The 23,296-nt window shown below is 45.2% G+C and overlaps 1 protein-coding gene across 2 annotated transcripts; it reads left to right on the top strand.

The window, feature by feature from the left end:
• The first annotated feature begins 4,392 nt into the window (after positions 1 to 4,392).
• Positions 4,393 to 23,296, top strand: tmem39a.S (transmembrane protein 39A S homeolog). Of its 2 annotated transcripts, NM_001097015.1 has the most exon segments (10): positions 4,473 to 4,628; positions 5,268 to 5,371; positions 14,343 to 14,536; positions 15,492 to 15,714; positions 16,419 to 16,502; positions 19,186 to 19,340; positions 21,195 to 21,543; positions 21,716 to 21,903; positions 22,255 to 22,375; positions 22,585 to 22,851. In NM_001097015.1, coding segments are annotated over 8 exon segments (1,467 nt in total). In that variant the 5' UTR covers positions 4,473 to 4,628; positions 5,268 to 5,371; positions 14,343 to 14,423; the 3' UTR covers positions 22,819 to 22,851.

Here is a 23,296-nt window from a genome sequence, read left to right as displayed (position 1 = left end):
GGAGTCCAAGTGATCCTGCCATAAATAGAATATGTCATAGAATGTGTACCTCCACCAGTAATAACAGTGCCTAGCGAAGAGTACATTTTGATAAACATGCTCCTCCTCAAATCAATGTATAAATCAGGTTGGGGTAACATTGGAGCTCGTGGCCATCCCCTGCAACTGCGAGTAATATCTATCCTGAGATTTATGAATATGTATAATAAAGTTGAGTATCTCCACACAAAAAAATGGTTTCATTCTCATCATACTGGCCAGTGTATACAGACCCTCCTAATGGAGATGCGTAGGACCAGTGTCGGACTGGGATACCAGGGGCCCACCAAAATTCTTAGACCAGTGGTCCACTCTCAGTACTATTATTCTTCCTCTCCTCAGTCAACCTCTATTCTCCTAGTCTCTTCTCTTTACATACTATAATCTATTATTCCATCTATTTTTTCTCATAGAAAATAGGGAAAGGTCATGAAATAGGCAAAATGTTTAGCAGCATGAGGGCCCACTGGGTTTTTACCTGGCGTTGGAACTTTTTGAGTAAACGTTCAATGCTTGATAAGATTGATGAAGGAGAACCAGGTTCTATACACAGATTTATTTTACATTGAAATTATTTAAACATTTTGGGACAGATATTACTTGCAGTTGCAGGGTACAACCATGGTATCCAATGTTGCCCCAGCCTATGCCAACTCTTTCATAAGTTGATTGATAAGGTGCATCCATTTCTAATATACACTTTGCCAGGCAAAGAGGATGACAGGTTCCTCCAGTGTGGGGTTGACTTGGACATGGCCATTTTCCGGGAGAAATGAATGGTGCCCATCAGGACATACAATTCATAATGATACATCATATTTCTGTATGTTGACATTACACATATTGAGACAGGTTGCCAGACGTATATTTTCACAAAACCTATAGACCGTAATTACCTGTTATCGTATGATAAGTTTCCATTCCCCAACTGACAAAAGATTTATACCTATTAGTCAGTTCTCACAGGTGTGCTGTATAACACATAATCCTTATGTGTTGCAAGATGACCTTAAGAAGGTAGAATGTAAATTGATTGAGAGGGGTTGCAGGAGGGTGAAAAATTTGTAGATAAAGAATGCAGGTGCCATAGAGATTGACTACATTGGGTCACTTTTGTCTCTAAGTTTTGTTCACTGGCATCTATTGAGGAATCTAATTATACTTTCCAACAGCCACCAATGATATTCTTTCACAGGGGGCATTATTGGTGCAGATGTTAATATTCATGGGCGTAAGAAGCCTGACACATAGTTTTGAAGTTTATATGCTAATTTGTCCATGCAACTTTATCTATATTGGGGAAACCACCAAAAAGATGAATGAAAGGTCTCCCAGCATTGGTCAACTGTTAATAGAATATGTATGAGAAGGTCCTTTATTGTGTACAAATGTAGAAAATGTGGTTGATTCAATGGAACATAAATGTTAGAGTGTTGCTAATGGTAACTAAGGGAAGTTTAAAGAGTAGGACTATGACATCTCCTGGCCAGTTACTAAAATGCCTTGCTAAATACTTTAACCCAGGATAGTGAAACAGCTTCCCCTCCCAACTGTAAATTAATTACCTGTGCAAAACTTTAGGGGACTGTCTGAATAAAAGGCAACAAACATTACGTCCCCTCCAGTCTCCCCCAGGAACATCCCTGCTTGCTATACCAAACTTTTATTATCACTTAAACATATTTCAGACTCAAAACATTACGTTTGTACATCAGCCTCTCCAGAAGTCAACCAAGGTACAATGGATCACCTGAAAAGAAAACATATCAAGGTCTATTTGGCAAGAACACCCACTTACATTTTAAATATCATACCAGGGTTCACTTACCTACCTTCTAAAATACCTTCAGGCCTGCATCCTCTTGGGTAAAGAATTTAGGCCAAACTTTACCCCAAATAAATTTCCCAAGCAGTGCTTCTATTGTTTTGAAGAAGGTTTTGGGAATAAGAAGTGGTGCATGCCACAATGCATACATGACTTTGGGCTAGATGAACATCTTGATAAGGGCTATTCTACCTACCAGACCCACTGGCAGTGGTGCCCAGGCCGTGAGTCTTGTTTCAATCCACTCCAACAGTGGAACCAGGTTTAAGTCATAGTAACTGGCTATGGGGAGTTTAATTTCTACCCTTAGATATATAAATTTAGATGTGACCTGGAGGGGGCACTGGCTCAGGTCCTTCCCGGGCATCTTTGGATCCACCAGGAACAGAGTGGTAGGGTTAACCTTTAGATAAGACACCCTCCCAAACAGGCAGGTGAGAGCCAAAGGTTCCGTTAATGAGTGACTCTGATCCCCCAGGTATAACAAGGTATCGTCAGCATGTAATTGTATCTTGTCTGTGCCTATTTGTGTGGACCAGTCTGCTATTCGTGGGTTTTGTCTTACCAAAGCTGCAAAGGGCTCTATTGCCCGGGCAAATAGAAGGGGTGACAGTGGGCAATCCTGCCTAGTGCCCCTTGTTAGACCAAATGCATGGGGGGGAGATAGGCTGGGGGTGAGGGGGTCTATATAGGGTAGGGTTTTTTTTATTAAGGGTTTGTTTCTCCTTTAAAGGGCTGTTCCTACAGTTTCCACTGGACGACCTCAAGAACTTTATTATCCAGGACAACAGTTACTCGCCAAGCCCTCTCCACAGGGCTGTCACATTTGCTCTGCTCTGCCGATGACAGTACTTGGTTGAATACAGTTATACACTGATCACTGAGTATTTTATGTGTAGTTTCAATAACACCCTTTTGGTTTTGTTTGCAAGTACCTCTGGTGTCCTATTTATTGTTTCTACACAGCAGCTGGAGAGGTGAAGTTGCACAACATCCTCTCTCTTCCTGCTCCACTTAGAGAAGGCCCATCTGATGACCCATGTTCTGCCATCACTAGCTGAAAAATCACTTTTAGTCAGACAGGAAAGATGGAATTTTTCCCCAGGTAAGGAGGGAACCCTGCACAAATGTTATTCCTTGCCTCTTCCAGTCCCGGGTTTGTTTCTGAAATGTCCCAACTTTCTCTTTGATAACATGTTTCAAAAGCGTAATTGGCTTTTGGCAGAGAGCCCAGAACACCTGGCAGGTGCACGTAGATGCATTTGTAACAAATTAAGATAAGCAAAGATACAATTGTAACAATTTAAGAGATAAGCAGGTCTCTTGGGGAAACTTGCCCCAACTTGCCGGTGATTCACATTCTAGCAGGCAGGAAGGCATTTCGGGGAGATTAGTCGGCTGAAGAAGAGGAGATATGTCGCTGGGTGACGAATCTCCCCAGAACGCTACTTGTGCCACCTCCCTAAAGGGCAATTCACCTTCATTAGCAAAACTGTAATAACTCATAAAAACCACAGAAATGTGTTCAAACTTTCCATAACGTGACAAGTTTTGTAAAATGGACATGGTAATTAGGGGGTGTGGCCATACAATGGGTGTGGTAAAAAAAAATCACCCTGCTCCAGGTGGCAATTTTTTTTGTTCCTCTTTCTATTTCTTAAATGTTGGGAGGTATGTTAACGTACAACATATTCCAAACACAGCCTGATCTGACTTAACCTCATTCACTGGGTCTTTGTTCCCCAACTTTCACCAGAAGGGGTTTCACTCTAGAGCAGAACAGCTTTACTGGGCCTTGTTGACATCAATTTCCCAGACACATCCACCTGGGTCAAAAGATGGAACAACCACCCCTTTCCAATCTCTGTATTAAAGTGTGACAGGGAGTCACTAACCCTAAGGGCCAATAACACGTGGGCTTTTGCCTGGCACCTAGGGGTCCTACGGGTCCCTACAGAACTATAATTTAACAGTAAGATGTTGGGCAGGTAGCAACACTAGTAACTAGGGTTGATGCCAATGTTATTAACAGGAAAAAACAGCAAGAATATAGGAAGGCCAGTACTTTTTTCCAGAAAAGGTGGCACTGGCAACGCTACTAGTAACTAAACGATTAAAGGCGCACTGTACCCACTAAAGACGCATCATTAAACAATCCAATGATCTGTCTGTAGTTTTTTAAGATCACATCAATAATTCATTTTTATGCATGATTGGGTTTTTTTTATTTTCACTTTAAATGTTATTTGTTTGATAGAGGAGAGCAAGTGTGCCACCATTTTCCCAGTTATTTCGCCACTAGAGGGCACCATTTTATTTTATTCTCAGGACTTCAACTAATCATTTACCGGTAACGGATGTAATATAAGCCTGTGTTAGCAACGAAGGCGTCAAAAGTATCATCATTTAATCATAAACGAATGTTTTGTGACAATATACATATTCGCCACAACCAAGATGGCAGACAAACATCCCTACGTCTAAGGTTTGCCAAGCTTCACATGCCGCGCATGCGCTTCCGGTCGCTGTGTGATGACGCTATCAGCTTTTCTCTGCCACGTCTCTCCTGGGCAGCTGCGGAGAGGGAGAGGAGGAAGAGGGAGGCAGTGGATGGAATAGAAGGGAGGTCGCAGGCTGTTGCTGAGGAGCGCAACCCGGTTCGTGCATCGCTCTCTCCATCCCGGGGACGTTAGTGGATCTTACCCGGAGAGTCTGGGGAGCCTGCTCCCTCCCACACCAGGCCGCCGCCTGCTGCATGGGCTCAGTATGCACCAGCAGAGAACTTTCCTTCCCCCTGCACTGGCCTGATCCTAACCTGCACCCCTTCTTCTACTTCCTCTCAGCCAACTTCGCCCCTATAGTCCTTTCTGCACCCCATCCCTCCCTTTCTTAATTTTCCCTGCACCCCAACCCTCGCTTCCTGAATTTGCCCTGCACCCCAACCCTCGCTTCTTGAATTTGCCCTGCACCCCAACCCTCTCCTCCTGAATTTGCCCTGCACCCCATCCCTCCCTTCCTGAATTTTCCCTGCACCCCAACCCTTGCTTCCTGAATTTGCCCTGCACCCCAACCCTCGCTTCCTGAATTTGCCCTGCACCCCAACCCTCTCTTCCTGAATTTGCCCTGCACCCCAACCCTCCCTTCCTGAATTTGCCCTGCACCCCAACCCTCCCTTCCTGAATTTGCCCTGCACCCCAACCCTCCCTTCCTGAATTTGCCCTGCACCCCAACCCTCCCTGAATTTGCCCTGCACCCCAACCCTCCCTGAATTTGCCCTGCACCCCAACCCTCGCTTCCTGAATTTGCCCTGCACCCCAACCCTCGCTTCCTGAATTTGCCCTGCACCCCAACCCTCCCTTCCTGAATTTGCCCTGCCCCCTGACACTTTCTAATTACCCTTTAGTTCTGCTTCTGTCTGCCCCCCTGAGCTGCTGCCATAGAGACTGTGGGAAGGAATACCGCCCATCTGATGCCTGAACAGCTGCACCCCCCTGTGCCATTTCATGTGTGAGTACCCCCTATTCATTAGGGCACCGTGTCTCCCACATCTCAGAATGGCTCAACCAGGACTCACTGGTAACGTGGGGTTAATTGGCCTGGAATAAGCTTTTAATGTTGCCTTTATTGCAGGGTTATGGGAGGCAATTAGTGGTGTGTAGCTGTGTGAGTGCATTATGTGCAAGAGTATGTCATTGGGTGGCAGGTCATCATTTATGTGCCACATGCTCTTATCCATAGTGCCATCCTATATACAGAGCATTGGAAGGTGGTGCCAGGGAAAGAGTGGGGCTTGTTTGATAGAGCAGAGGGCAAGTTCAGAAACAACCTGCAGTAAAAGTGATAGTGATGCTTTACAAGGGTGGTGTCCATTGACCAGGTTCCTGGCACCAAAATCATCCCCCTCCCCTGGACTTGCCTATGTTATATGGACTCCTGGACAGTGTCAGTCATGTCAGCTGCAATTTACGCCCCATTCATTTATCATCTCTGTCTTGATGCAGTTTCTTGTGCAGAGCAGACATGGAAGGGCACCTCTAGTTGCCTGAGGGTACAGGACAGATAAATGTCAGCTGGGCCAACTGCCTTTAATACAACCTTGCAGTGTTGCCCAAAATGTGGTCTGTAGTTCCCTATGGAGCCAGTCACACAGGTGGTTTCCAGGAAGTGGCAGACATCTCACGTTGGCGTCTATTTGGAAGCGGGTGAATGGTGAGGGCAAGGAAATGAAGTCTGACTGGGCCGTCTGTGGTGACTGTACCCGAGTGGCTGTGTTGCAGCTACTGAGAGAGAAGTAATTCATATCTCTATTATCTGTAGGGTCAGGCCTCAGCATGTGCCTTGAGTTACTGTTAATTACTCTAAGATTTTTGGTCCTTGTGACACATCAAGTGGCCCTACATGGCAGAGATGCTGCTGCACCTCCTCATTGTGCCTCCCTTACTGACTGCTGCAGCCACAGGTCCCACATCTTGGTGGTCCATTTGCTCTAGAGATTACACTGGTAAAACTGGTGTGTTTGCTTCAGAAATTCTACTATAGTTTATATAAACAAGCTGCTGTGTAGCCATGGGGGCAGCCATTCTACTACTTATCTTATCTGTTATACTTATCTGTTATCTACTGTGTGTCCTGTGTTTTAATGGTTGCCCCCACCGCTACACAGCAGCTTGTTTATATAAACTATAGTAGTACTTATCTGTTATCTACTGTGTATCTTGTGCTTGAATGGCTGCCCCCATGGCTACACAGCAGCTTGTTTATATAAACTATAGTAGTACTTATCTGTTATCTACTGTGTATCCTGTGCTTGAATGGCTGCCCCCACGGCTACACAGCAGCTTGTTTATATAAACTATAGTAGTACCTATCTGTTATCTACTGTGTATCTTGTGCTTGAATGGCTGCCCCCATGGCTACACAGCAGCTTGTTTATATAAACTATAGTAGTACTTATCTGTTATCTACTGTGTATCCTCTGCTTGAATGGCTGCCCCCACGGCTACACAGAAGCTTGTTTATATAAACTATAGTAGTACCTATCTGTTATCTACTGTGTATCCTGTGCTTGAATGGCTGCAACCATGTCTACACAGCAGCTTGTTTATATAAACTATAGTAGTACTTATCTGTTATCTACTGTGTATCCTCTGCTTGAATGGCTGCCCCCATGGCTACACAGCAGCTTGTTTATATAAACTATAGTAGTACTTATCTGTTATCTACTGTGTATCCTGTGCTTGAATGGCTGCCCCATTGCTACACAGCAGCTTGTTTATATAAACTATAGTAGTGTTTCTAAAGCAAACACACCAGTTGTACCAGTGCAGGGCAACACTTTATTATATTGTCATTGATTTAAAACACTTTTTTTGGGGGGTTACTGCTCCTTTAAACACTTTGTGTGCCCTACAGTCTATGGCACAGACACACGCACTGCAGACAGTCACTGCTATTGATAATACTTTTCCGAGGTCCAGTTTATTCATTATGGGCCACATGTTACCAACCCCCCCTGTCACTCACAAGGATTGAAGGGGAGAATGTATAGACTTGTGTATATATAAAATATCTTCACTTCTGACCCCATGCTTTCCTGCTTGCCACATATGCAGCTAAGTGTCTGCTTTACCCCCTGCTCAGTCCCACACCCATACAAGGTAAGTGGCTCTATGGCAGGTAGATGAATTATCAGGCTGTATGTAGTACAGTACAAGCAAGAAGCATGCCAGTCTTAATGCCCAGCATCCTCTGCAGTAAAGTGCCTGTGGCCTGCCTACCTCTATTTCCTGTCCTGTTTGTTTTAAAATCTGTTTTCTTCAGGCCATACGGCCTCTTTAGTGGAGTAATGTAGCACATGGAGTAGTGACATTTGTATGCCTTTAAAAACTTTTCTGAAATGTTGAAAAACAAACAAAAAAAAAAAAAGAATAATAGTGAGTGGGGAAGCTGCTGACCCTCTAACATTTAGCAGCCCTAGTTATCCAGCTTTGGCTCACTTGTGCAGCCACTAGGTACCCACGGCCCCGTTGGGTTTCAGAAAGGATTCTGGCAAATTATAGGTTAAACTGAGTGGATTTATCGCCTACTATCCTGGGCCCAGCCTTGGGTATATGGGTGGAGGGCATAGTTGACTGATATATGTTGTATGTGTGACATTGTGTGGCCTCCTTTGCACTTCCTGTGCACCCTTGCACTTTCCTTTGCACTTCCTGTGCCCCCTCATCTCCCCATAGTGATGAAGCGCAGCCTGAAGAGTGTTGCACATTAGTTCCCCTTTGTTACCCTCAGCTCCATCTTGATGTTCACCCAGTTAAAAAGAACCTGCACGTTGTTACAAAGGGGAACCCCTGTGCTGACGGGAGGAATGAGCTTGGGGATGCTGCTGTATATTGAGTGTTGGCTCCATCAGTCTCCTCTGCTCTGGGGTTTTCCTGAGGCAGAAAAGTCAATGTGTGGTGGAAACAGTTCGTTGCAGAGAGGCACAGCACATAGTGACACAACGGAAACACTCTGGCAAATTGAGCAAAGTGTTTGTGATGTGGCAGAAAAGCAGAACATGAACCTCCCTGTCAGCCCTCACATTGCAGCGTTACCCAGCGCCCGGGAGTCTTGGCATGGAGTTGGGCCCTTAAAGGGAGAAACATCATGGCTTTGTTGAGGAGTCGGTGCTTGCTGTAGAGTAGAGTGCAGAATGCAGAACTTGCTGGTTTGGGGTTGCTTGTTAGTTGTAGTTGAACCACGCTGGAGTTTGCTAATGAACACACATGTGCTTAATAACATTACATCCATGCTTGTGTGTGTTTAACGGGCCAAGTTTGTATTGTGGGAGCAGCAGTCTGGCCGCACCTGGAAGGTATTTGTCCGGTTCAGGACGTCCCTGAGGTAACGAGAGGTGTTTGTATCAGTTCAGCCTGGGGAGTGTAGGTGGGACTGTCTGTGTGGCACCCTAGGGACACACTGTATATATAAATAATTCAGAACAGATTTCCACTGTAATTCTACATTATTCAATTGCTACTGAGAGCACTATTTGTCCCATGCTGTTCCTTACTGCTCATCCCGACTCCATGTACATCCAGAAAGCTCCAAATTACGGAAAGCCCGTCTCCCCTAGACTCCATTATAACCAAATAATTCTTATTTTTAAAAATGATTTCCTTTTTCTCTGTAAAAAAAAACGGTAGCTTGTACTTGATCCCTACTAAAATATAATTACAGTAATCCTTAAGGCAGAGACACACAAGAAGATTCTGGGAGATTTAAGCTGGCCATTGCGAAACGAGCGGATCTTTCCCCAACATGCCACTAACTACATGGCTATATCGGGGGTAATCCAAATGTTTGACCGTATGGTCGAACGATTGGATTACGATGCGCCAAGGGGCTCCGACGGAACGGTCGGGTAAAAATCAAACCTTCCCGATCGATATCATGGCCAGATATCAATCAGGATGACCCGTCGGAAGCCCCCATAAACGGGCAGATAAGCTGTCAAATTGATCTAAACGACCAATATCGGCAGCTTTATCTGCCGGTGTATGGCCACCTTTATTTGCTATGGCCACCTTTAGTTGCCCGGTGACAAATCGGCTCTTCTTTGGGCGACTAATCTCCCTGAAATGCCTTCCCGCTGGCTAGAATCTAAATCGCCGATGGGATGCCACTCGGAGTGCTTCGATTTCTGAAGTTGCCAAAGTTTCCTCGTGAGGCAACATTGAGCGACTTCGAAGTGCTCCGAGTGCCGACTAACTCTCCCCGAATCTTCACGTGTGTCTCTGTCCGTATTGGAAGCAAAACCAGCCTATTGGGTTTATTTAATGTTTACATGATTTTCTAGTAGACTTAAGGTATGAAGATCCAAATTACGGATAACGGAAAAGATCTGTTATTTGGGAAAAAGCCCGGTCGCAAGCATTCTGGATAACAGGTCCCATACCTGTACCATTGGAACAAGGCAGCTGTCCTGCAGCAATGCCTTGCATGTTCAGTGATTACATACCTGTAAAGGAGACCACAAGGAATTGTGGGGATTGTAGTTTTGGGTGGAGGAGAGCTGATTTTGCCAACATTGCTGCCAGCAGGTTTGAGACGAAGAAACTTGCCCAGGAGTAGTTTGCCTGTTGCTCAGGTCCAGGGCTGACATCAGGGGGTGCTCTAGTCAGGGGCCCCATGGCCGAAGGGGGCTCTCAGAAATGCAAAATTGTGATTTGCCCTTAGCAGGGCCCTCGCCCAAGTGACCAGTGGTCTAATGATTGGGACACCCTGGGTTGCGCTTGGCCGGCGCCATTGCAGTGCTTTTCTGATCAGCCAATCGCTATGAGTCTTCCTGCAATGTCTGCATTGATGTTTGGGGGCGGACAGTTTGCCTCTCACTCCAGTTCTAGAATGCGGTGCTGCCGTTAGAGCAAAGTATTAGCATGAAATCATCTCCTTTCTGCACTGTTAGTTCTGCTTCTTGACACAATATAGAAGAAATCAGCATTGCATGTTTTTTGTTTTTCACAGTTTTGTTAATCTGCCGGCTTCTGCCTTTGTTGTTGAAATGCCGGGGAAGGGAAAGGGATATGTTAATGGCATCTCTTGCACCAGTGTTACCGCCTAGGTGATTGCCCTGGGCCCCAGAAAGTCGGGCAGGAGGCAAAGCAGAGGCCGGGGAGTAAATGAGAATATTTAGCAAAGGGCGAAGCAGAATAGTGGCTGTGGTGCCATGTTATTTGTATCAATATTTGTTCAAAGGGGAACGATTTGCCTTTTATTGCCAAGCAGTGGCTTTTAGTTTGCCGTTTTATGCGACACACAAAACCAAGGAATGGACCAGGGTGCAAATCTGCTCTGGCTGGCAACATGGCTTTGTGGTACTGTGTATGGGGTTGTAGTGATGTCACAAGTACAAGCTGCTGAGTGACGTCACAAGTACAGGCTGTTGAGCGATATCCAATAAAAAAATAGGAGGTTTCTGGTTGGGTGAGAGCTTTAATGTCGGAGGTTGCTGGGAGTACTTCTCTGTTCTGCACACACAGTTGGATGCCTAAAGGCCGATTAATTTGGGAGTCAGAAAAACTTGAGAGACAGCGGCAGCCTCAGAACATGTTCCAACGGATCCTTCATGTCACTATGAATCATGTTCCCACTAGTCAAGTCAAGTGGATTTTATTGTAATTTCAGCCATATACAGTAAATAAAGTACATAGTAGAAACGAAATGACGTTCCTCCAGTAGCGCCCTACTCCGGCCCCAAGCACACGCCTGATGACTGGCTGCCAATAGCACAGACGCAGTTTTAGGTCGGGGGTTTGAATAAGATGTATCAGGTCCAAGTAGAAAAAAAATGGGGCCTGGGTGTGGGACAAAGACTCAGGTCCAACCAGTCAGAACTATTCATGATTGGCCATGACCACAGTAAAAGGAAAAGTCATTGTGTAAGAATAGGGCCCCTGCAACAGAGCTGCACAGTGGGGTCGGCGACCCTCCTGTCTGTTCCTTAGGAACGTTACCTTTCCCTAATGGAAAGACCACATTAGATTGTTCCTTTAAACGGGCGGTTCATCTTTAAGTTAACTTTTAGTACGTTATTCTAAGCATATTTGCAATTGGTCTTCAGTATTTATTTTTGTAGTTTTTTAAAGATTTGCCTCCTTCTTCTATCTCTTTTTCCAGCTTTCCAATGGTGGGTCACTGACCTCATCTAAAAAAATAACTGCTCTGGAAAGCTACAAATGTACTGCTATTGCTACTTTTTTTTTCATTACTCCTCTTTCTGTTCAGTCCTCTCCTATTCATATTCCAGCCTCTTATTCAAATCAGCGCTTGGTTGCTAAGGGAAGTTGAACCCTAGCAACTGGATTGCTGAAATGGCAAACTGGAGAGCTGCTGAATAAAAAGTTAAACAACTGAAAAACCACAAATAATAAAAAACAAAGCCCAATTGTAGATTGTCCCAGAATATCACTCTATACGTGATACTAACAGTAAACTTAAAGGGGAACAACGCATTTAATGAGCATTTCTCAGGTTCTGCAGATAGAAGAGTCTTTGGGACTTTTTTCCTTTTAAGCAGGAACAGCCTGAAGCGACTTCTTCCCTTCCTCAGCATTTCAGAGTGTACAAGCCCAGTCTTGTCATTTATAGGCTCCATTATGCTGTACAGGCTTCTTATCTCATCCCAGGCAGGGAAACCTCTGCGCCCATCATTCTGCCAGTCCCAGTGCACTCACACCTATGTAATAATAATAATTATAATAATAATACAGGAGTCAGATCTATAGACCTGGGGGGTTCCCTGAGCTGTGCTGCAAGTCACTTAGTATTCTATGTCCTGTCTCGCTGCAGGAGTGAGCTGTTTGCAGCAGGAAGTAAATGTTGATATGAAGGATTCCAGGTTCAAGGGCCCGTATGAAAATCCTTGTGTTCTTGCTAGCTGTAGTATCTCCAGCCCATTGGTCATTCAGGGTGGTTTGTGCTGTGTTTTAGGGCTCAGAGTACTTAATGGGCTGCCAACTGCATATATAAAGGGGTGCAGCATAAATACACTGGAAGGGCATTGGTTATGGCCCCCAGCTTATATAAAATAAGGCTGTTTGCCCTGGGTACAATCCTTCATGCTTCCATCCTGTGTATACTGGGGGAACAGATTGGATTGGAGTGTGGGGGTGGCAGCTACATCAATATGGCAACTTCAGGGCCCCAGTCTGGAGACTCATAATAACCCCTGACCTTAGGGTTTGCTAAAGTGCAACTGAAAGTGCTTATCGGGGGGATGTGTGTCTTGTGGTTAATAGGGGAGTTTTTATTCTTTGTCCTGGGGATTTCTGCACTTGTATCACACAGACTGTGGCTTCTTGTTTCTGTGTTATCTGCCCGATTAATAACACGCCCACTGCTTTATTATTATCAAACATAACCTGCCCTTCAATCAGATTACGATGAGAGCGCAATGGGCTCCGGTGGGACCGTCAGGACAAAATCAAACCTGTCCGATCGACCAAACGACCGTTCTCCGCCGGACGAAAAATGACGGGACTCTCCACACACGGTCCGAAAATCGTACAAATCCTCGATTCGTACGATGGTATCTTTGCATCTATGGCCACCTTTAAAAAAGACCCTTGTAACCCAGGGAGATGGAGGGAGACAGCTGGTTCTAGGTAGAGTGATTGGTACAGATGGGCAAGATGGTAATGATAAAATAATGATTCAATTACAACCTGTGGCCATAATGTACAACTCCCAGCACCCATCAAGATCCATCCGCTGTAACCGCAGCTGCTATATATGTTTCTCTCTCTTGGGAGGCAGTAAATGGAGAATTTGGCCCTCAGTTAGGGAGAGAAAATACGGCGCATTTTTGGTCCCCGGCCAAGGTTCCTGGCTCCGAGGCCGCAGAGCTGCTCTTCTGTGTCATGGAAAATAAAACAAACATTAATGGGACGTGAGTAACAGAGACAAAAGGTTCCTCCACCTCGGGGGGCGAAATAACACACTTCCCTGTCAACTAACAAACATGGCTGCCAGCGTCCCCCTAACCCCAGAGCGACCATATGTACGCCTGTTCTGCCATAGCATCATGGAGATTGTCTGGCAATACTAATATACAATGTTGTTGTACTACAACTCCCAGCGTCTGAGTGTGGCCATAATAATCCTGGCAGCAGATTCTCTGCCTGTCTTTCCGCCTTCTGATGACATCACTACTGCGTTTATGATGTCATTTTCATATTTTACAGTGGGCGGCAGGTCATGGGTCATATTGCATGTTCTATAGGGGGTTCAAAATGTAGGTCTAGGTCCGGGCAATTAGCCCTGTAAAAATCTCCTGTTTACAGCACTTTAGATCTGCCCAACTAAAAGGACCTAAAGTTGCTGTTGAGCTACAACTCCCAGCACCCCAGCGACACATGGATATTAGTAGAGAAAGTGGAGATCGAATAAAAATGCCGCTTAAAAATTAAGCAAGATGGATCCGAAAATTAGAAAAATTAGCCGCCCTTGGCCTCAATAGGGAATATGACTTGAGCAAGATTTATCCGTAATTTATACATCTTTTACATAATTTTTAACAATGGGTTTTATCTGTAATTTTATCCTTTTATCGAGGCAGTCTAAAAGGTTGCTGAATTTTCAGGTCAGAGCCCATGTTCCAATAAAGGTGTTTTAAAAGAATCGTGTGGCTGGTGCTGTCTGTGAGTAAACGGATTCAAGAGAACAGTGTAAAGTGGACATTGTATGACTTGCACCAAACTGAAGCTGAATTCATGGAGCGTGCTGACTAAAGTACTTGCTGGAAATTGTATCACCTCATTTGCTAAATGGCTAATTTGTGACTGTATGAAAGGAACGATGAAGCCAGCGACTCCCGAGTCCGTAGGAAACTGATCGGCAGTCAGTGTGGGGGATGGAACCTTGCTTGTGCGAAACGCGTTGCCTCTGCAGCATTAATAATGTGATTAATACTGACCTCTCTTCTTTTCCCCCGTGACAGAGCCGGCAAGGAGTGCAGGTTGTGTTCAAGGCCTCAGAGTGGAGCCTCCTGGTGGTGCTGGACCTGGACTGGCACCTTGTCATGCCCGGTGGAAGGAGGGGTCCAAGCCGGCAGCAACTGAGCCGTTCCGCGTTGCCCTCTTTGCAGACCTTGGTTGGTGGGACGTGTGGCAATGGCACAGGGCTGAGGAACAGGTAATACTTCTGCTCGGGGCAAACAAGGAGCATATAAGTAGGGGGAGAGCGCAGGACACCTTAAAGGGGTTGTGCACCTTTAAATGACCTATTAATATGACGTAGAGAATAGTGATGTGCGGGCCCGACCTTGCTCCCCCCTTTCTGGGTCGTGGACGGGTCCGGGTTGAGCTCTTCAGATTGCTCTCCCCGCCCACGACCTTACAAATGCCGACTTCCGGGTTCAACTTTTATAGACGCACGTCTGCTTGCCCCGCCCCTTTTGTGACATCATTGGCGGGTCTATAAAAGGAACCCAGAAGTTGGCCTCGGGAGGGTGAGAAAAACCACGACCTGCACATCACTAGTAGAGAGTGATATTGTGAGACAATTTGCAATTGGTTTTCATTTGTGGTTTTTATTCATCAGCTCTACAAGGTGCAATTTCAGCGGTCTGGTTGCTAGGGTCCAAATTACCCTAGCGACCAGGCATTGATCTGCATTCTATCTGCAGAACCTAAGAAATGCTCATTAAATGCATTGTTCTACTTTACGTTAAATTTGTAGCCGTATAAAGAGCATTTGTTTTTTAGATGGTGTCAGTGACCCCCATTTGAAATAAAGAGTCCTAAAATAAAAGGCAAATAATTCTAAAACTATAAGAAAAAAAAATGAAGGTCAATTGAAAAGTGGCATAGAATTAGCCATTCTATAACATACTAAAAGTTAATGTAAAGTTCAACCGCCCCTTTAATAGGGTAGTAAATGAAAGTGTGAGCAGCAATCCAGGGACAGTGGTAGGAGTATCTTTGAGAGCAAATTAGCGTTTAACCCTTGAAAGGGAAAGTAAAATCACCAGCACAGTAAAGATAAAGTGCTGCCACAATACTATATATACTGTACTATTGTGCTGCTAGTTTGGGTGTGTGTTGGAAATGTGCCAAGTAATATTGTATAATGCTCCTCCCTCTTCTAGGAACGGTAGCGCCATTGGCCTCTCGGCTCCTCCCATCACTGCCTTGATTACCCCTGAACCAGTGCGTCACTGCCGCATCCCTGAGCTGCCGGTGGACGGGGGCCTCCTTTTCGAGTTCCTCTTCTTCATCTACCTGCTGGTCGCCCTGTTCATCCAGTACATCAACATCTACAAGTCAGTGTGGTGGTACCCCTACAATCACCCCGCCTCTTGCACCTCACTGGTGAGCAAACCGCTTTTCACTACAAGCTCCAACATACACAATTTATTAAGGGCTTAAAGAGGGGAAGTCAAGCTCTTTGCCATCTAGGGTTGCTGGTGATGCTGGGGTTCTGGCGATGCTGGGGTTCTGGCAATGCTGGGGTTGTGGCGATGCTGGGGTTGTGGCGATGGCTGGGGTTGTGGCGATGGCTGGGGTTGTGGCAATGCTGGGGTTGTGGCGATGCTGGGGTTGTGGCAATGCTGGGGTTGTGGCGATGGCTGGGGTTGTGGCGATGGCTGGGGTTGTGGCGATGGCTGGGGTTGTGGCTATGGCTGGGGTTGTGGCGATGGCTGGGGTTGTGGCGATGGCTGGGGTTGTGGCGATGGCTGGGGTTGTGGCGATGGCTGGGGTTGTGGCAATGCTGGGGTTGTGGCAATGCTGGGGTTGTGGCATTGCTGGGGTTGTGGCAATGCTGGGGTTGTGGCAATGCTGGGGTTGTGGCAATGCTGGGGTTGTGGCAATGCTGGGGTTCTGGCAATGCTGGGGTTCTGGCAATGCTGGGGTTCTGGCAATGCTGGGGTTCTGGCAATGCTGGGGGCACTGTGTCTGGCAAGACTTTCCCATTGAATAATGAAGGCATTATAGTATTTACGTTGGAAATTGGACTCGGTATAGCTTGTTCCTGCTCCGTTTGACCAGTCAATGAAACGTTGTCTCTCTTGCAGAATTTCCATCTGATCGATTACCATTTGGCAGCCTTTATCACGGTCATGCTGGCCCGACGCCTGGTCTGGGCCCTTATATCAGAAGTAAGTGTCTTTCACTTAAAGGATAAGTAAACCTCTAGAATAAGTGAATGTAAAATTGATGAGGGTACTATTCTATGCACTTTTGTCATTTACATTCATTTATTTTTCTTTAATTCCAAGATATTAAGGGATACATGTACAGTTAATATGAATTAATTTGTTACAACAGCGCCACCTGCTGGTCAGTTTCCCACCAGTCTGACCACCAAGTAGTCCCTCATCAATTTTACATTCACTTATTTTAAAGGTTTACTCATTCTTTCATCCCTTGTGACCTGAGAATTGAATGAATGCGTGTGCACCTTTGTTTATCATTTCAATACAAACCGACATTAGCATTATTGCTTTATAAACTGGGCAAGGGCCAGCACAGGGGGCAGTTGGGATTAGCAGGAAAGACAAGCAGAAACACCCGATTAGTGGATGTGACAGCCTTCCTAACACTGATTGGATACAAGCCAGTAACTACAACTGCTCAGTCATTGGCTACAAACCATCTAAATCCCTTCATCCATTGGCTGCAGATCTGCTACAGTTCTGCTCGTTGGATTCGGGTTCATTGCAGCCTCCTATGTTGGATCCAGATCTAACAGACATATTAATTGTATCTGGATCTGCCAATCTGATTGGGCTCATTAAACTGGATAGAGATCTGCCGCAGCCTCGTTTATTGGATATAGATCTGCTACGGCCGGAAGCATTGGGTACAGGATTATTCATTGCACAGAGATCTGCTTCATCCACCTTATTTATATGATACCGTCTAAACTACTGGATGCAGCTTATTCATTGGATACAGACATTCTTGCAGCCATTTATTGGATATAAATTATTATTGCATTACATACAAGTGGGTTACAGACCTGTGCATTGGTCATGGACTGCTATGGACCACTTTGCTTGCCACCCAATTTATTGTACAAATTAAATGCATCTGATTCAATGGATATTACAGGCCTCTATACTGGAAGGTGCAGTTCCCCTTTGCACAGGAGATCAGAATAACCTCACAATTAATATATATACAGTGGTGTGAAAAACTATTTGCCCCCTTCCTGATTTCTTATTCTTTAGCATGTTTGTCACACTTAAATGTTTCTGCTCATCAAAAACCGTTAACTATTAGTCAAAGATAACATAATTGAACACAAAATGCAGTTTTTAAATGAAGGTTTACGTTATTAAGGGAGAAAAAAACTCCAAATCTACATGGGCCTGTGTGAAAAAGTGATTGCCCCCCTTGTTAAAAAATAACTTAACTGTGGTTTATCACACCTGAGTTCAATTTCAAAGGTTATAAAGCCATTTCTAAAGCTTTGGGACTCCAGCGAACCACAGTGAGAGCCATTATCCACAAATGGCAAAAACATGGAACAGTGGTGAACCTTCCCAGGAGTGGCCGGCCGACCAAAATTACCCCAAGAGCGCAGAGACAACTCATCCGAGAGGCCACAAAAGACCCCAGGACAACATCTAAAGAACTGCAGGCCTCACTTGCCTCAATTAAGGTCAGTGTTCACGACTCCACCATAAGAAAGAGACTGGGCAAAAACGGCCTGCATGGCACATTTCCAAGGCGCAAACCACTTTTAAGCAAAAAGAACATTAAGGCTCGTCTCAATTTTGCTAAAAAACATCTCAATGATTGCCAAGACTTTTGGGAAAATACCTTGTGGACCGACGAGACAAAAGTTGAACTTTTTGGAAGGTGCGCGTCCCGTTACATCTGGCGTAAAAGTAACACAGCATTTCAGAAAAAGAACATCATACCAACAGTAAAATATGGTGGTGGTAGTGTGATGGTCTGGGGTTGTTTTGCTGCTTCAGGACCTGGAAGACTTGCTGTGATAGATGGAACCATGAATTCTACTGTCTACCAAAAAAATCCTGAAGGAGAATGTCCGGCCATCTGTTCGTCAACTCAAGCTGAAGCGATCTTGGGTGCTGCAGCAGGACAATGACCCAAAACACAGCAGCAAATCCACCTCTGAATGGCTGAAGAAAAACAAAATGAAGACTTTGGAGTGGCCTAGTCAAAGTCCTGACCTGAATCCTATTGAGATGTTGTGGCATGACCTTAAAAAGGCGGTTCATGCTAGAAAACCCTCAAATAAAGCTGAATTACAACAATTCTGCAAAGATGAGTGAGCCAAAATTCCTCCAGAGCGCTGTAAAAGACTCGTTGCAAGTTATCGCAAACGCTTGATTGCAGTTATTGCTGCTAAGGGTGGCCCAACCAGTTATTAGGTTCAGGGGGCAATTACTTTTTCACACAGGTTTGGATTTCTTTTCTCCCTAAATAATAAAAACCCTCATTTAAAAACTGCATTTTGTGTTTACTTGTGTTATCTTTGACTAATAGTTAAATGTGTTTGATGATCAGAAACATTTTGTGTGAATAAGAAATCAGGAAGGGGGCAAATAGTTTTTCACACCACTGTATCCCATGTATTGTATTCATATTAATAGAAAATGAGTGGAATCCTGAGGCATAGGGCTGTATATGAGCAGTTGATTGGCTGCGGGTCCCAGTGTAGCACCAATGGGAGATGAGCTGCCTCCTTTTGTATCACATGATGTGGGTCTCATGCCGTTTGTTATGATCTATAATATAAATATTGTGCATGGGACAGATCCGCTATGTGTAGTTGTTGGTGTGTAAGTGATATTTGATGTGTCTCAGGCCTCGCAGGTGGGAACCTCGTCGATGGTCCATTACACGACTCTGATCATTGGGCGTCTGGTGCTGCTCACACTGTGCGGATGGATCTTCTGCTGGACTCTGGTCAACCTGTTCCGCAATCATTCACTGCTCAACCTCCTCTTCTTGGGCTACCCGTGAGTCCCTCCTCATACACACAAGCCATGGTGGGGTGGGGACTTAAAGGGGAAGTTCACCTTTATATTAACATCTATGTTACAGAGGGCACAATGCTAAGCAACATTGCAGTTGGTATTTTTTTCCTATGCGGTTTTTGATTAGAATTGATTTTCTGCCTATTCCAGATTAAATGCTATTGGTTGTCAGGGAGTGGTAAGCCTATATATATATGGGATCCCGGGGAGCCATAGTTTTTATCCCACTGGTCATCCAAGTTCCCAAGAGAGTTGGGCCCTGCCAAAAGTAAAATTGGTGAGAACACAAGAGCAGGGAACACTCACTGACCCTTGAAGGAGACACTGATGTGCTGATACGTGTATCCACTCCTGAAGCGTGTACATTCCAGCAAGAAAATCCTCAATCATGGAGCCCCAGCAGGGTTAAAACCATCGCTTTATTAAGAACATTTTAAAAAGCATGAATGGAGCACACTACAAACTAATGCTTGACGCGTTTCGTGGACAGAAGCCACTTCCTCAAAAGGCTTCTGTCCACGAAACGCGTCAAGCGATAGTTTGTTGTGTGCTCCATTCATGCTTTTTAAAATGTTCTAAATAAAGCGATGCCCAGCAAAAACATTCAGTTTACATTAGGGATGCACCAAATCCAGGATTCGGTTCGGAATGCGGCCTTTTTCCGCAGGATTCGGCCGAATCCTTCTGCTCGTCCGAACTGAATCCAAGTCCCAATTTACATAATGGCGAGGGAAATCGCATGACTTATTGTCCCCTTCCCAACCCTAAATTGCATATGTAAATAAGGATTCGGTTCTGTATTCGGCCGAATGGATTCAGGGGTTCAGCCGAATCCAAAATAGTGGATTCTGTGCATCCATAGTTTACATGCATGGCCAGTCTCTGACCCATTACTTTATAAGCTCCCGTTATTTGCGCAAGCCCTGCCCACTCTGTGACCCACAAATAACACATTCCCTCTTGGGGCCCCTGACTGCAGTCCCCCCTGTACTACCCCAATAGCCTGTCATTAGAGAGAATCATCACAGAGCTGCCAGCTGCTGCAGTATCTTCTGTGGCCACTAGAGGCCACTCCTACTGCACCCCAGCTCCTCCCTTCTATTCATAGCATTGCACAGTATGAAAGCCGTGCTTCATCTTAACTTAACTTTTAGTATGTCATGTATACTTTTAAGCAACAGTTGGTCTTCATTTTTTATCGTTTTTGAATTATCTATCTTCTTCTTCTGACTCTTTCTAGCTTTCAAATGGGGGTCACTGACCCCATCTAAGAAACAAATGCTCTGTAAGGCAACAAATGTATTGTTATTGTTACTTTTTATTACTCATCTTTCTATTAAGACTCTCTCCTATTCATATTCCAGTCTCTTATTCAAATCTGTGCATGGTTGCTAGGGTAATCATTTTTTATTTGTGGTTTTTCAGTTATTCAGCTTTTTATTCAGCAGCTCTGCCGTTTGCAATTTCCGCAGTCTGGTTGTTAGGGTCCAAATTCCCCTAGCAACCATGCATTGATTTGAATAAGAGACTGGAATATGAATAGGAGAGGTCTGAGTAAAAAGACTGCTACTCATAACAATACATTTGTAGCCTTACAGAGCATTTGTTTTTGCTTAGAATTGGTATTGTATAACATAGTAAAAGTTAAGGAGAAGCACCCCTTTAAGGTGAGTCTGATACAAGGGGACATTAAAAGCTTTGGTCTCTGTCCCTTTCCCCTGGAAGCAGCACCTTGAATTCCTTTTCACATTTTAGTGAATCAGCAAGTGTGCAAGGGATTGTGGGAGTTGTAGCCCTGACGCAACCAGTCAGAATGAACAATGACTTTCCCTTTAGGTTTGGGGTTTATGTTCCCCTTTGCTGCTTTCACCAAGACAACCGCTCGCAGCCGCTCCCTACAGACTGTGGCTACCTGGTGCCCGACTCTCTAGTCGATGAAGGTGCTAACGGCGCGGGGAGTCTCGTCCGACCCAAAGATTTCCTCTCCCTCCTGCGGGAATCGCTGAGGGAGCAGTTGAACAGCGCCCCGTCTGTCCCGTCTCACAGCTGCCCCCTGTCCCCCGACCTCATACGCAACGAAGTGGAATGTCTCAAGTCCGACTTCAACCGCAGGATCAAGGAAGTTCTCTTCAACTCGCTGTTCAGTGCCTACTATGTGGCCTTCCTGCCGCTCTGCTTTGTAAAGGTGAGTCACATGCTGGGGGATCTCTAACCTCTCATGTCTGCCTATAGTCTATACATCCCCTTCCTTTGCTGATCGTAGAATCTACTTTCCTCCAATGTCAATGGCCTATTTTAGGAGAACCCCAGTAGTTTTTCTGTGTGCACCCCTTTAACCGACTTGTGTTCTCCCACAGAGCACCCAGTATTACGACATGCGCTGGTCGTGTGAGCACCTCATTATGGTGTGGATCAATGCCTTCGTCATGCTCAGCACCCAGCTCCTCCCCCCAAAGTATTGTGACTTGTTACACAGATCCGCCTCCCACCTGGGCAAGTGGCAGAAGTTGGAGCATGGAGCATACAGCAACGCACCCCAACACATGTAACTACAACTCTAAGCTTGTCTGCCATCGTTTTATTGTATCTCTCTGTACAGACTATGAATTTAGGGGCTGTTCCTGCTGAATTGTGCTTAGTACAGGGGAATACCTATGCTGCCATAGTTTTATGGGATCTCTCTGTACAGACTATGAGCAAATTTAGGGGCTGTTCCTGCTGAATTGTGCTTAGTACAGAGGAATACCTATGCTGCCATAGTTTTATGGGATCTCTCTGTACAGGCTATGAGCAAACTTAGGGGGCTGTTCCTGCTGAATTGTGCTTAGTACAGGGGAATACCTATGCTGCATCGCACATACAAAGTTCTGTAACTGACTATAGTTTCTTTCCGTAGCTGGTCGGAGAATACAGTGTGGCCGCAGGGAGTTCTGGTACGACACAGCAGAAGTTTATACAAAGCTGTGGGCCCATATAATGTAGCGGTGCCTTCAGAAGTCTCACACGCAAGATTTTATGTAAGTAGGAGTCTTTGATCACTTTCCCTTTAAACATCCCTTGGATTCCAAACTGTCACCACGTTTAGTGCAGACACCCTCTGTACTGAAACTATGTAGCGGAGTCCATTTCCTCCAGGTCTGTTAAACAGCTGCTACATTGTTCCAGAAGTCAGAACCAGCAATGCACTTGACTGTAAGAGTTGACTTTTTCCTTCTTTCTCCTGCAGTTTCTCTTTCACCGGCCGTTACGGCTCCTGAACCTGCTGCTTGTTATCGAGGGCAGCCTGGTGCTTTACCAGCTCTACTCCCTGCTGCGGGCGGAGAAGTGGAACCACACGCTTTCAATTGCGCTCATTCTCTTCTGCAACTACTACGTCCTATTCAAGCTCCTCCGGGACAGGATAGTATTGGGTCGGGCCTACTCCTACCCCCTCAGCAGCTACGGACTGAAACCTCACTGAGGAAGCAGGAGATTTGATAGGAAAAAAAAAAAACTGAAAAAAAAAATATTTTGGTACAATTCTATATTTTTCTTGCAATGTTTATAAATATTTAAGATATTTTATATTTTGTATACGATTTTTGTTGTGTTCACCAGTTGGAAGGGTGTGGCCTGGGGCTGCAGGGAAATCTGTCGTCACTCTGAGAGCTCCCCCTGGAGGATGTTTAGAAGGAGAAGCCGCAAAGTATTCTGACAAAAATCGCCTTTTTTTAGGAGCAAATCTTGTGCCGTTTGCCTCGATGTAGGAAACGAGGCACTTGATGGTATCGGACGTTAATCTCCTGGAACAGGAAGTGCCAACCCGAGCTCATGCTTGAAGGGGTAGTTGCATGGAGCAGACTCCCAGCCGAGGCCGAGTAAGCAGCATGAAGTATAACTACTCCAGTTCTGCAGCTGCCACACAGACTTGAATAAAGCTGAAGGCTTCACAAATAAAA

The sequence above is a fragment of the Xenopus laevis genome, chromosome 2S (genome assembly GCF_017654675.1).
Source record: "Xenopus laevis strain J_2021 chromosome 2S, Xenopus_laevis_v10.1, whole genome shotgun sequence".
NCBI lineage: Eukaryota > Metazoa > Chordata > Amphibia > Anura > Pipidae > Xenopus > Xenopus laevis.
The sequence above is the reverse complement of the archived record's forward strand: the minus strand, read 5'-3'. Positions and strand labels throughout refer to the sequence as shown.

What these genes read in the sequence shown, in the direction of transcription:
- tmem39a.S (XM_041583252.1), top strand. Translation starts at nt 14,424, where the DNA reads ATGCCCGGTGGAAGGAGGGGTCCAAGCCGGCAGCAACTGAGCCGTTCC. An exon ending in CCGCCTCTTGCACCTCACTG is followed by an intron (nt 15,715 to 16,418) that starts GTGAGCAAACCG and finishes TCTCTCTTGCAG; the next exon opens with AATTTCCATCTGATCGATTA. An exon ending in TCTCACACGCAAGATTTTAT is followed by an intron (nt 22,376 to 22,584) that starts GTAAGTAGGAGT and finishes TTTCTCCTGCAG; the next exon opens with TTTCTCTTTCACCGGCCGTT.